This window comes from Siniperca chuatsi, linkage group LG3 (genome assembly GCF_020085105.1).
Source record: "Siniperca chuatsi isolate FFG_IHB_CAS linkage group LG3, ASM2008510v1, whole genome shotgun sequence".
Taxonomy (NCBI): domain Eukaryota; kingdom Metazoa; phylum Chordata; class Actinopteri; order Centrarchiformes; family Sinipercidae; genus Siniperca; species Siniperca chuatsi.
In genome coordinates, this window is record NC_058044.1 from 28,712,195 (window position 1) to 28,725,269 (window position 13,075).

The 13,075-nt window shown below is 40.3% G+C and overlaps 1 protein-coding gene across 4 annotated transcripts in view; it reads left to right on the forward strand.

Moving 5' to 3' along the window:
• Window positions 1–227: 227 nt before the first annotated feature.
• LOC122872722 (endonuclease V-like) overlaps window positions 228–13,075 on the forward strand; it is a 53,466-nt gene continuing 40,618 nt past the window's right edge. For 2 of the 4 annotated variants that reach the window (XM_044188768.1, XM_044188761.1), the window contains exons 1-5: window positions 233–403; window positions 1,283–1,454; window positions 8,511–8,645; window positions 10,898–10,937; window positions 12,510–12,622. In XM_044188768.1, coding sequence (XP_044044703.1) covers window positions 360–403; window positions 1,283–1,454; window positions 8,511–8,645; window positions 10,898–10,937; window positions 12,510–12,622 — 504 coding nt within the window. In that variant the 5' untranslated portion in view covers window positions 233–359. Of the gene's footprint in view, window positions 404–1,282; window positions 1,455–8,510; window positions 8,646–10,897; window positions 10,938–12,509; window positions 12,623–13,075 lie in introns of all 4 variants that reach the window. The other 2 variants (XM_044188777.1, XM_044188757.1) reach the window with 2 other exon arrangements.

Below are 13,075 nucleotides of genomic sequence, written 5' to 3' on the forward strand. Positions count from 1 at the left end.
CTAATAAGATGTAATAACTAATAACTAAAGTAATGACTTTAGTTATTTTAAGTTGTTGTATTTTAAAAATACAGAGCTTTTTTAACAGGGGTGCATCGAGCTGCAGTGTCAGTACAACAAAATGTTGCATGAAGTGACATTTTTCTATCAGTGTAACGAGCCCTTTAGGCCACTAGATGGCAGGATTTACCCACACAACACCACACTGTAGCGCCAGACGCAGGCTCCGCCCTCGCAGTGACGTCAGAACACGGAAGCAAAACGGGGACAACACTGTCGCTGCTGTTCACGTTGCTTCTGTCAGTTGATTTTCCTTATTAAAAGTCCTTCTGCAGCTGAGTGTGTCCAGGCCGGTACAGATGTTCGCTCCTCCTGCAGAAGATTTGGTCAAGCAGTGGGAGAGGTCAGAGTGCTGTTCTTACATAACTCAACTATATACAGTACACTACATACAGTACAATTGATATTGCTGGGACTTATCTCCACAGTGTAGCTATCACTGCTAACCTGAAGTAGGAGCTTGGTAAAAACAAATGAAGTGCTCCATAATGTGCTGACAGATGTTGCTACACTTGTCTGTGTCCCTGTGTTGTTCCAACTCTGCCAGCAGCTCTGGACTTGTGCCACCAGTCCTCAGCTGCCATCGATTTGTGAGTTTGTAATGACAAGGCCAGTGATGACACCGTGATTCTATATAATGTCCTTATGCTGCCTTACATCTCCAGCTCAGATGTCTGTGTGCCTGTGTGTGTGTGTGTGTGTGTGTGTGCATGCAAGTGTGTTGTGGAGCTGTAAAAGTCCATCTGAGGACAGTGTGTGTTGACATGCAAAGCTTGGGTTGAAGCGCAGGCCACAGGTTGTCTCAACCCAGATATAACTACTGTAAACCTGTTACACCCAACTTGTGTAGTATTGTAGAATGTAAACTAAAAGGTGTTTCTCAGCTACTCATAATTGAAAATACTGTTGTTTTTAATGACTTTTACTTTTTTAAATATTACTAATGTAAACAAAGCTTCAGTACTATAAAACATTGAAAACTTTGTGAAGTCCATATAATGAAATACATGTCAGTCACCATGAGAGTGATTGCAGTTGCCAATCTTGTGTTTAGTTTTAGTTTGTTTTGGTGGGGGCAACCCCTTTGTTTACATTTGGATTACAGATTGCACATTTTGAATAGGTGTTTTGTTCTGGCATGAAGTATTCCTCGTGTCAGTTTTTGTCCCTGTTTGTGTCCTGTGATTGCACTGTTAGACTCCGTAATCTGTCGTCTGTGCAGTGAGCAGGCTCGTCTCAGACAGCAGGTGGTGGATGAGGACACCGAGGACTGGCAGAGGAGTCCAGACTTCTCGGGCCTGGAGAGAGTCGGAGGAGTGGACCTCTCCTTCATCAAAGGGGACGACGTCAACGCCTGCGCCCATCTCGTGGTACTCAGCTACCCCGACCTGGAGGTGAGCTATCCCCTCACCACACCCAGTGATTACAGATGACTTAAGGAATCTATGAGCTTTGTCGACCTCTAGTGGTGACAGGTGGGAACAGCAGCAGTATTGACATTTGTTAAGTCTGGGCACAGTCCCCCGCCACTTACATAACAGGAGCACGCATTTGTCAGAAATCTTCACAATAGAGACAAGAAAGAAGATCACAGAATATAATCAACACATATAGTGGAAATATTACAATACATCATGATGTAAAATACTGTCAATATATTATGTATAAGTTGTTTCCTGCTGCGACTTCATCACTTTAAATTCACTGCTTGTTTTTGACTCCTGAAAGCTGGCTGCATGAGGAAGACTGTGGACACACTTCAGCAAATTACTCATGCTTTCACCAAGGCTGTGTGGTTAGTTTTTGCAGCTAATGAAGTGATTTTTTTCTCTTTCTGACTATGACCCTCTAATCATGAACCAAAACAGATACTATTTAATTTGTGTTTGCTTATAGCTTTATGAATATCCTGCATATATGACTCCTAAAACTATTGGTTTTTGATGTCCTGTGTCTATTTCCACTTGCTGTTTGATAGGATATTATCAGGGGATTTTTAGAAAGCAATGTCCAGCAGTACTCTCAAGTACCAGGGAGCAGCTATTTTTGTTTTTTTTCAGAGCTGTTGCTTCCTCCTGTTTTCTTTTCAGGTTGTTACTTCAGGTCCATATCAACTTCATTACTTGAATTGGCATACAACCTTAAACTCTGGCATATTGCTTGTTCTGTATAGAGTCAGTTACTCTTTTTCTGTTCTTATAACTAGATAGTACTGGGACCAGATTGACTAGATGCATAGAAAACAACAGTAATAATAATAAAACTTTATTTATAGAGCACTTATCAAAACAAAGTACAAAGTGCTTCACAACAAGAGAAATAAAATACCACTGTGAATGATGAAATATAAAGAAATAAAATACACAAAAGCAATAAAATAAACAGACAGCTCAGGTAAAATCAGGATATGGTTTCTGATAAAAATGTGTTTTGAGAAGAGACTTAAACGAAGACACTGACTCAGACAACCTAATTTCTTCGGCCAAGTTGTTCCAGAGCCTTGGGGCCCTGATGGCAAAAGCTCTGTCCCCCTTAGTTTTCATCCTGGACTCAGGAACAGACAGAAGACCCCTGCCTGAAGATCTCAAACTACGTGAAGGTTCATAAGGGATTATAAGGTCTAAGGGGCCAGGCCATGAAGAGCCTTAAAAGTAATCAACAAGATCTTAAAATCAATCCTAAAACCAACAGGGAGCCAATGTAAAAAGGCTAAGCAGGTGTGATGTGGTCGTACCTCTTGGTCCTCGTTAACAGCCAAGCAGCTGAGTTCTGTACAGTCTGCAGTTGTGTCAAAGTTTTTTGATTAAGACAAGTGAACAGGCTGTTACAATAATCGAGGCGTGAGGAGATAAAAGCATGCACAACAGTTTCTGCATCACTAAGATTTAAAATAGATCGTATTTTTGAAATGTTTCTGAGGTGATAAAAACATGATTGGACAAGCTTAGTGATATGTTGCTCAAAACATAAATTGCTATCAAACAGGACACCAAGATTTCTTGCAACAGGCTTGATATGTTGTGACAGGTTACCAGTAGATGGCAGTATTTGTTTAGTGATGTGTTGGGGCCCAATAACAAGGATTTCTGTATTATTTGAGTTGAGCTGAAGAAAATTTATCGACATCCAATTTTTTATGTCAGACAGGCAGTCCTGCAGAGAACTCAGTGTACTAAGGTCAGTGGGCTTGACAGGGAGGTACAACTTAGTGTCATCCGCATAACAATGAAAATAAATACCATGTCTGCAGATGACATCACCCAAGGGAAGCATGTATAAGGAGAACAGTATTGGTCCCAGAATTGAACCTTGAGGCACACCGTACTTGATATGGGAAAAGGATGACATGAAGTTATTAATGCTGATACAGAATTTCCTATTGGACAGATAAGATGAGAACCAGTCTAGTGCAGTGCCAGATATGCCCACCCAGTGCCTCAGTCTATTTAAAAGAATGCCATGATCAATTGTATCAAAGGCAGCACTTAAGTCCAGCAGCACAAGATTTGAGCACATGCCTGTGTCTGCATTCATTAAAAGGTCATTAGTGACTTTGAGATGGGCTGTTTCAGTGCTGTGGTGCTGACGAAAGCCACAATGGAACTTTTCAAAGGTATTATTGTTTTCCACAGCAGCAGGAAGTTGCTTAGATGCAAGTTTTTCGAGAATCTTAGAAATAAAAGGCTGAAAATTGCTCAAAGAATCCCTGAGCAGGTGATCCACATCTAAAAAGGCAGGATTGGGGGTGATATCAGATCTTATTAACTCCACCTTTCCAGCAAAGTGCAAAAGAAACATTTCCCAACAGCATCACATTCAGCAAGGGCACAAGGAGAGGCTGGGGTAACTAACTGATCCACAGTCTTAAATAGGAATCTGAGGTTGTAAATAAGTGCAGATAAATTACATGTACTTGCATCCTTCACCATCCTATTATAAAGGAGTAATAACTCTTTCATAACCACAAAGTGGACCTGGGGACCTGATTTCTTCCATCTGCATTTTGCTCTTCTGCATTTCCTTTTACAGCTTCGAATACTATTATTTAACCATGGCTTTTTTCTAGTCTTTGAGTTTGGTCACATTGCCAGAAGAATTTAACAGTGTACAGAATTTTGAGGCACTATGATCATTAAGGATGCGTGTGTACTTAGGGCGGGATAAGAATGTACTAGCAGCCTGTAATTCACAGTTACATAGGTGATCAGATACAAACATGCCCCTGATTTCCACAGATGGAGTTTTCAGGCCCAAAGTAAAGACTAGGTCTAAGGTGTGGCCACGGGAATGAGTTTGGCCAGACACATATTGTTGAAAGTTAAAAGAGTTAGTGATATTTAAAAAATCAGCAGCAAGGGCATTAGAGGAGTCATCAACATGAATATTAAAATCACCACAAAGAAGAATTCTATCATAATTTAAAACAAGACTGGATACAAACTCAGGGAGTTCCAACAAGAAGGAGCCAGCTGGTTTAGGGGCGATAAATAATAGCAAATATGACCGGGGGGGGCCAAGTTTAAACATGAGCACTTCAAAGGAGGAAAAATCATTGCAAGCTATGAGGTTACACTTTAAATGCTTCCTATAGACAGTAACAAGGCCCCCACCTCGACCACAAACCCTAGGGCGGCTAAAGCAGTCATAATGTGGAGGGCACAATTCAGCCAGCTGACTGTGATCACCAGGATGTAGCCAGGATTCTGTTAAGAACTTGAAATCTAAATCAGGAGAAGAGATACAATCATTTTAAATTAAACGTTTTGTTAGAGAGGGATCTTACACTGAGAAGAGCCATCTTAAAATGTCTGTGCTGGTTCAGATTTGAGGTTGGGACTGGAGATAGGGTTCTGGCCCAGATCTTTATTAAGTTATTATTATTGCTGTGTCGGCTGTGTCTGTTTCGTATTAAGGACCTATGCGAAATTACCACAGGAATTTTAAAAGTAGCGCTAGAGGGATCCGGGCTCCAAATAGCAACACTATGATCAGTCCACAAGGGGGGGTTAGTGACAGCAGAGGGTGCGTGGCTGTTTTTGGTGGGCAGAGAAGAGAAAAAAGAACAGCGAGGGGAAACAGGTGATGTAAATAGTCACGTGAGGAGGACAGTAAATGTACATGTGCTGTCGTTCTTTTAAACGAGAAGCTGAAAATGGAACACTTCACTTTCTTATTTGCAGAACTGGATTGGCCAGATGTACCATACATTACATATTTACAGTGCAGTATAAACAAATAAATACATACTTGACCTGCACGTATTCATGACATTTTACTAGAGGCAAACTGTAAGATGACTGGAAGAAAATCCAACATGAAAGTTAATTCCTGACTTTGGAAACAAAAGTTTGACAAACAAATATCTTAACTCAGGGTCCACTCACTCAATAAGAGTTAAGATTTTTTTGTTAAACAAGTGTTCAAATGACCGAAAAATACAAGAATCACTTAATTTTTGTATTTTTGGGTCATTTGCGCATTAGCTTATAATAACTTGTATTTTAACCCATATTTAAACCTGCATACATTGTTGTTTTTTGTCCACTTGGGGGCAGCAGAACAAGGCTGAACTTCCAACAACATCCAAACTCAAAGGAGCCTTTGAATGTTATTGATTCTGGCCTTCTAATCACTAAACTTGTGCCTCCTCGCGTAAGTGTGATGAATTTGAATATTCTTTACCAAAAAAGTGGTGGATGTTAAATCTCATCCAGCTAAATTTTTCAAGTCAACCTAAGCACTAAAAGCAGACTTGCCAAGCATAAAGAGCAATATTAATACACAGGAGAGCCGAGGTTTAATATACAATGCAGCTCAAGATCGAGTCTTGTTAAACCGGCTGTTGTTTAAGTGACCTTGGCAGTCCCAATTTTCACTTCATTTATTCACTTCATTTCTTTCCTGCTATTTATCTGTGCATTAACATGGGCTGCTGGCACCTTCTCATTATATAACCATTATAATTAATGACATTTGTCACTGTACGTTGTTGATACATGGACCCAATGAGGCTAATGAAATGTTGTTCAGAAATGCTGTCCAATAATGGGATTATGTTCCCTGCTTGCTTTCAATTTACTCTAACACTGCCACCTAAGGCCATTTGTGACACAAAGTAATACTGGTAACATGATGCACAGTGTGCCCACTGCTGTAGAGTTTAACAGAAAAAAGGCAAAATAATTAGCATTTAAATAAACTAGTCCCAAACAGGAGCTCAACACACTTTTTAAACTGTAAATTTGAATGAATATCCTTTCATTATGAACAACCCTAGTTGTTGAAATTCTTTGCAATTATACTTTCCCACATAACAATCAGCGATGTTTTATCACCAGAGGGGGATAAAGGTCACAGCAGTCAAAAATACGACATTGACATATCCTGAAATGACATTTCTGATTCAGAAAACATCCTTGTGGCGAGGTGTCACGGGCTTGATTCCGTGCATAAACAAGAGCTTTTGTGTGTTTTATTTGTAGCCACCGCTGTAGTATCTGATGTTACAGCGCGATGCCCCTTGGCACATCCTCACGTTGTGTGTGAGCAGAAAAAGATTTTCAGACTGGTCGAAGAGTTGTAACAGCTTGAGCACCAGAGCGCCATGGCGTCTGGCCTCCTGAACCCGGCCGACGCACATAAGTTTACCTGTGGTGGTGTTGTGTTAAGGTAGAGAGGTAGAGACGTACACGAATACTGTCAGTGTGTACTAACTGGAAAAAACATTAATGTGAATTTCAGGACAGCTTTATGATAAATTGGGTTTCTTATGTAGAAAAAAGCTATCTGTTTACTCTTGTCAACATCTAAATGAACTTGTACAAAATGCATGTACCTTCACATACTGACTCACAGTACTGCTGTCATGTTACAGGGACTTGAGTCAGACTCCAGGCATCAATTTTAGACTTTACTTGCAATTTAGACTTTTACTCCAATGACTCAGAACTTCACTTGGATTTTTGACTTGAAGTGTGCAACTGATCAACTCTTCATTTTCCTGACAACAGATATAGTTTGAACCAATCTGACAGCAGCCAATCACATTGTGCAAGTAGGAGGGCATGTCGCGTTTGGCACTGCAGACAAGCAGACAAACAGATAATACCTGAGATTACCACGTTTGGATATTAAGACTATAATATGGTCGAAAAACAGACAGCAACAAGGTTCAGCTCAGAAATTACAAATGATTGGAATTGTGTCACAGGAATAACATACAACGGCATACGTGATCATTTTGCTTTTAAATGTTCTAAAGTTTATTTGAAAGTAATAAATACACATTTCGGAAAGCATATATAATTTCTCTTAATTTACCACACTAACTGAAACTGAACCAGATTTGCCATTCTAAATTTCTAAATAAAGTTATTGTTTAAATATTTCAAATGGCCATAAATTTGTTGATGGGCACATAATGACTTCTTTAGGATTCGAAGCGCTTGCACTTGACTCGCGGCTTCATAGCGAAGACTTGGGACTTATTTGTGATTTGCAAAACAATGACTTTGTCTTATATCTGAATATAGTTCAGAAGTTGACTTGTACTAGGAATAGTACGACATTTTGATTATATTTACAACCTTACATGGATTATGTTGATATTTGCTCTCTTTAAACTGGTTTCAGTTAGAAGACTTTACCTCGCAAAACCACCGGACCGTCCTATCAGTTTAACAGTCTGATTATAAGCTTAAAAAATTGCAGTAGGATTTTTGTTTTAGTACTTTATATAAATCACCCACCATGGTTTAGTGTCTTTGAATTCAACCCTCATCTATTAAAGTCTAACTGAACTCACAATAGCCCCAAAGCCCGAAGCCTCTGATGGGTGAGCCTGCAAACTGATGTTAGCAGTGCAAACTGATGTTAGCAGTGCAAACTGATGTTAGCAGTGCAAACTGATGTTAGCAGTGCAAACTGATGTTAGCAGTGCAAACTGATGTTAGCAGTGCAAACTGATGTTAGCAGTGCAAACTGATGTTAGCAGTGGAATTTGTTTCCCAGTGGATTGTTTGTTTAGTAGCTCATTCAGCATGCAAAGGTGCAACACAAGACGTAACCTTAATTTAACAGTGTCCACTTCTGAACACAGCAGCTAACTTGAGTAGAATAACTCGTCTGATGTTCAGAATATGTTCACATCCCTAAATCAACAATCAGTAACAGATGTTTCATTTTGGGCCAGATGGGGGATGTTAGTGATTAGCTTGCACAGTTTGTGTGTGTGTCTGTGGACTCACCATTACATTTACACCGGGGTGGACGCATTTGTCCAAAGCACCTGAACCCTGAGCTCCGTTCAGGACTACAGATGTATGTATCCAGACCCAGGGCTGTCATTAAGTGTGAATCACAATGAGTGAGCAGGTAGGGGATCAGTGTTGGCCAGAAAAAAAAGGTCATAAAATATTAACCAGTGTTTCTGTCCCATCCCCTTTTACCAGATGCTGTATGAGGACAGTCAGATGGTGACCCTGACAGCCCCCTACATCGCTGGCTTCCTGGCCTTCAGAGAAACCCCCTTCCTCCTGGAGGCTCTGCAGCGGCTGGAGAGGAACCAGCCTCAACTTCTACCTCAGGTCAGCTTCTGCACACACACACACATTAATGGGGTCAAATTCAATAGTTCATAAGAAATGATGTCTTCAACCTGTTTAAGGACTTCTTGTCATAATTGTAGTTTCACATGTGGTTCATCAATTGGGATAACAAATGACCGGTGTGATATAGTGATATAGAGTACCTCTAATGACTTCAGGCACTTGGTATAACTGTAAAAATATAACTGTAAACATTTTGAAGTGTTAGAAGTGACTTGGGTCCTCTGTATCACACTTGTCACGGGGAGCGTGTTGAACCTTAATTTTTGATTCTTTCGTTTTGCTAGCATTAAACCAGCGTCTGAAAGTCTGCTTCCACAATAGCAGTGACAGGAATGCTCATTACACATGTAATTTGGATTCACATTTGGCTTAACTTCAAATAGTTCAACGTTTTGGGAAGTGCGCTTATTAGCCTTCTTTCCGAGAGTGAGATTAGAAGATCAATACCGCTCTCATGTCTCGGAGCACAGAGCTGGAGTGAGCAAGTGGTTAGCCTAGCCTAGCATAAAGACTGCCCGGCAGGCAGGGGGAGCTAGCCTGGCTCCAAAGTAAAATAAATATGCCTCTTAAGCTCACTAATTTACACTTTATATATCAGTTGTTTAATATGTACACAAACAGAAACATAAAAACGAAATGATTTGTGCTTACCAACTTTATCTGGCAACCTTCGCTATAGCCGGAGAAGCTGCACAGAAGTACTGGGCAAAGGGATAAACTAATAAAGGAAAATGACTAAACAATGTTTAGTGTTTAATGTTTGTTTTTTGTAAGGGTTACATGAACAAGATACAAATTACTTAGTCAGCTTTAGTAGTGTTGTTAGGCATATTTCATCCACTTTGGACAGAGCTAAGTTAGCAGTTACCCCTTGCCTCTAGTCTTTATGCTAAGCTATTTCCCACATTGTTGAACTATTAAGCGCGCCACCAAGACAGTGGCCATAATAAGACATCTCAGTCTGAGCTTGTCAGGCTCTGTTTTCAGACCTGCTCACCTTAAATCGGTTTAGTTGTACTTCGTTAGCCTCGGGTGGACCCAGGCTCAGTTGTGCTTTGATCATAATGCCAAAGCCAGCATGCTAACATGCTTACACATTACAATCAGTATTAGTATTAGTTATACCATTCTAACATACCAACTGTAAGCATGCTAACATTACATGCTAACTTTAGCATTTTGGCTATGTTAGCAATGCAAGCCTTAATCTTAAAGTACAGATGAGGCTGGGCATTTTAGTCATTCATTTTTGAGGAATCCGGGATGAACTGAAGAGATGAGTGAGTGGAAATTTTGGACTTGAGTTGAAATGAGTTATAGACTACTGACATACCTCACAAGATGGACAACTTACTGACATTATTGGGCTTGTTTAAATGGTGTAAACCTTAGCTTCCTTCATTAACCACACTAAATGAAATGCAGTATCTGTGGAAAAGCTCTCCCTCTCTCACTGTTTTCTCAAAAAGTCGCCTCTAATTCATCCTCACCCACTCACTTCTGTTTGTCGCAGCCCACACACCTCCCTCGCCTTCTCCCACTCTGTCTCTCTGTCACCATGCACGCAGGTGTGCAGAAACACACACATACACACTTTCACCCACCACACACACACACACACACAGTTTTACTTCCACTGACATTTAGCCCTGGATAGATGCAGTCACTGCTCCCTTTATCTGCAACATTTGAAGTGAGTTATTCCCGATGACTTACGATTCAGTGCTGAAATATGCCTGTAGAGTCACCTTTGGCTTCAAGAATTCATCGGTGTGGGGGAGCTGGAAGAGTTAGAATATCAGTTTGAGGATCTTGTCTATTACTAACTTCAACTTTTGAAACTCAGGATAAAGACACCCTGCTATCTCATACTCTAAGTCTAACATTGTATCAGACAGTGGTAGCAGTTGGGGTCACAGATAAGCTGAAATAATTGGGCATTATTTACTTATAATATCAGGAAAGGCCCAGGTGGAACTAATAACATTAAGGATGCTTCTGCTTCACTGAAATGTCTGAGCAGCCATGATTAACATTATTTATTATACCTCTGATTTTCCTACATGTCAAATGCTGTACAACCTTGGAAAAGTGTTTCCGTGAAAAAATGCTGAACAGCTGTTTTAAAAATGAACAGTTAACAGCTTTAGCTTTGTTCTGTACGAAATTAAGTATTTAAATTAGTAAACCATTTTCAGTTGTGTATGTATGTATGTACCTCTCAACAGGTGGTGTTTGTGGATGGGAATGGTCTCTTCCACTACAGAGGTAAGTCAACCTGGTCTATACTGACCCAGGGAATGTTTTCACGCTATTGGTGGGTTCTTTTTGATTTACAGCAGGATGCATTAAGTGACAGACCTAAAACTGCAATAGACCTAAACATTTTTACATTTCATGGTGAGAAAAGCACAGGTGTAATTAATAACATTAATAACAACTGCGTTCCATTTAGATGTTATGCTGCATTCACACAATGTCGGCAGAATGTCAAGGAAAAGGAACAGGAAAAACACCCCTAATTCATGTGTTCATGGATTCTTCCACGGTGGTTGATGCAGATGCAAACAAACAGTGTATAGTGGTAATATTGGATTTTATTTAGATGTAAATGCCAGCGGTGGTGCACTTGCAGCCATTCGGCCAACAGTTTGTTGACATGTCAGTAGTTCATTTCACCAAAGAAGAGATATCGTCAGTGTCAGAAATCCCCTTTATCTCCAACTCGGAGTCTGATCGTGAATGGTTTTTCCCACTCAGCTCCTCGTAATTACGATTTAAACAATGTGACGTGAATGCGTAATGGCATAGTAGGACACTTGGAACTGAGCTATCATTAAAAGAATATTTACACCTGTGCGTTTTCTGCTGTGAGAAAGGTCTATTGCTATCAGATCCCCAGAGCCATTTATGGCAGAAGTTGGGTTCGCATTGTGTTAACAACCCTACGTTTTTGAATAAATAACTGCAAAGTGATGTAGATAGCAGTCATGCAGGAGGGAATAGTTCAATATTTTGGGAAATATGTTTATTTGCATTTTTCTGAGAGTGAGATGAGAAGATTGATATAAATTGTGTGTCTGTGTGTTAATTATGGAGCTGGAGTCAGGACTTGGTTGACCTAGCTTAGCATAAAGATATAGAAAAGACTGCCAACAGGTAACTCCCCCTGAAACCACAAATTGCACAATTTTTACATTGATGTTTATGTATGGATTAAACAAACAAGATACAATGTGTTAATTAGCCACTTTTAGAGGTTTTGGTAGGTGGATTTTTTAACATTGGACAGAAATAGGCTAGCTGTCTCCCCTTGCTTCCAGTCTCTGTGCTAAGCTAGGCTAACACTCTCGACTCCAGCTCTGTACTTAATGCACAGACATAAGATTGATGTCAGTTTCATCATCTCACTCTTGGTAAGTTTCTCCAAATGTTATTTAAACTATTCCTTTGAGCAATTTAATAAGACAGAGAGGGAGTAAGAGACGAAGTAATGCACGCCTTACCTTAAATGTATCTGCCCACAGGAGACACCTGACAAACATTTTCAGAGTGAACGTACAGTAATGTGATCTCATTAAATCAGATAATTAGTTTCAGATCCACTTGAGCTTATAGAAAAACACTTAAGAGTTCAAGGTGAGCCCAGCAAACTGTGTAGGTCAGTTGGATACATTTTGCAAGCTGTCTTGTATCTCTCTTAAAAAAAAAGGCTCAACACTATAAAATATTAATTTATTGTTTCACACCAAGTCAATACTATTGTATCAAGAGCAGGTCAAGTTGCTCTGAGCTTTGTTTCGGTCTAGATTTGACATTGTCGCTGTTTGGACCCTGCAGAGTTCGGCCTGGCGTGTCACCTCGGAGTGCTGTCAGGGCTGCCGTGTGTGGGCGTGGCCAAGAACCTGCTGCAGGTGCAGGGCGTGTACAAGAGTGAAGCGCACCAGTCACAGGTGAGACTCTTCGATTTTTAGACTAGCTTTTATCCCGACCTGAACTCACAGGTTTTTTCCACACTTGACAAAGCTGAACATCTGTTTTCTTTCCCCTTCTGTGCTGTAGAGCTTTGTCACTCTGTGGCTCGGCTTCCAGACCACATCACTGCAAAGAAAGATGATGAAAAGCTGATGTGCTACGTCATATGTTGTCGTCTTTCTTGCCACGCACAAATGTTGTTTCTCTAAAAGAGCTGCCAACCTTGACAAGAGTCAATAGATGAATTATTTAAGTTATCAAAGTGTAACCACTTTTTTCTGTTGTGCTTATTGCGCACTGCATTCTAAAAAAAGCAAAGAAATGTCAGAGAGGGACGAAGCAAAGGACGGAATCCTCAATTACTTTTAAATGTGCGTGTGTGTGTGTGTGTGTGTGTGTGTGCGTGTGTGTGTGCGTGTGAGCTCACACTT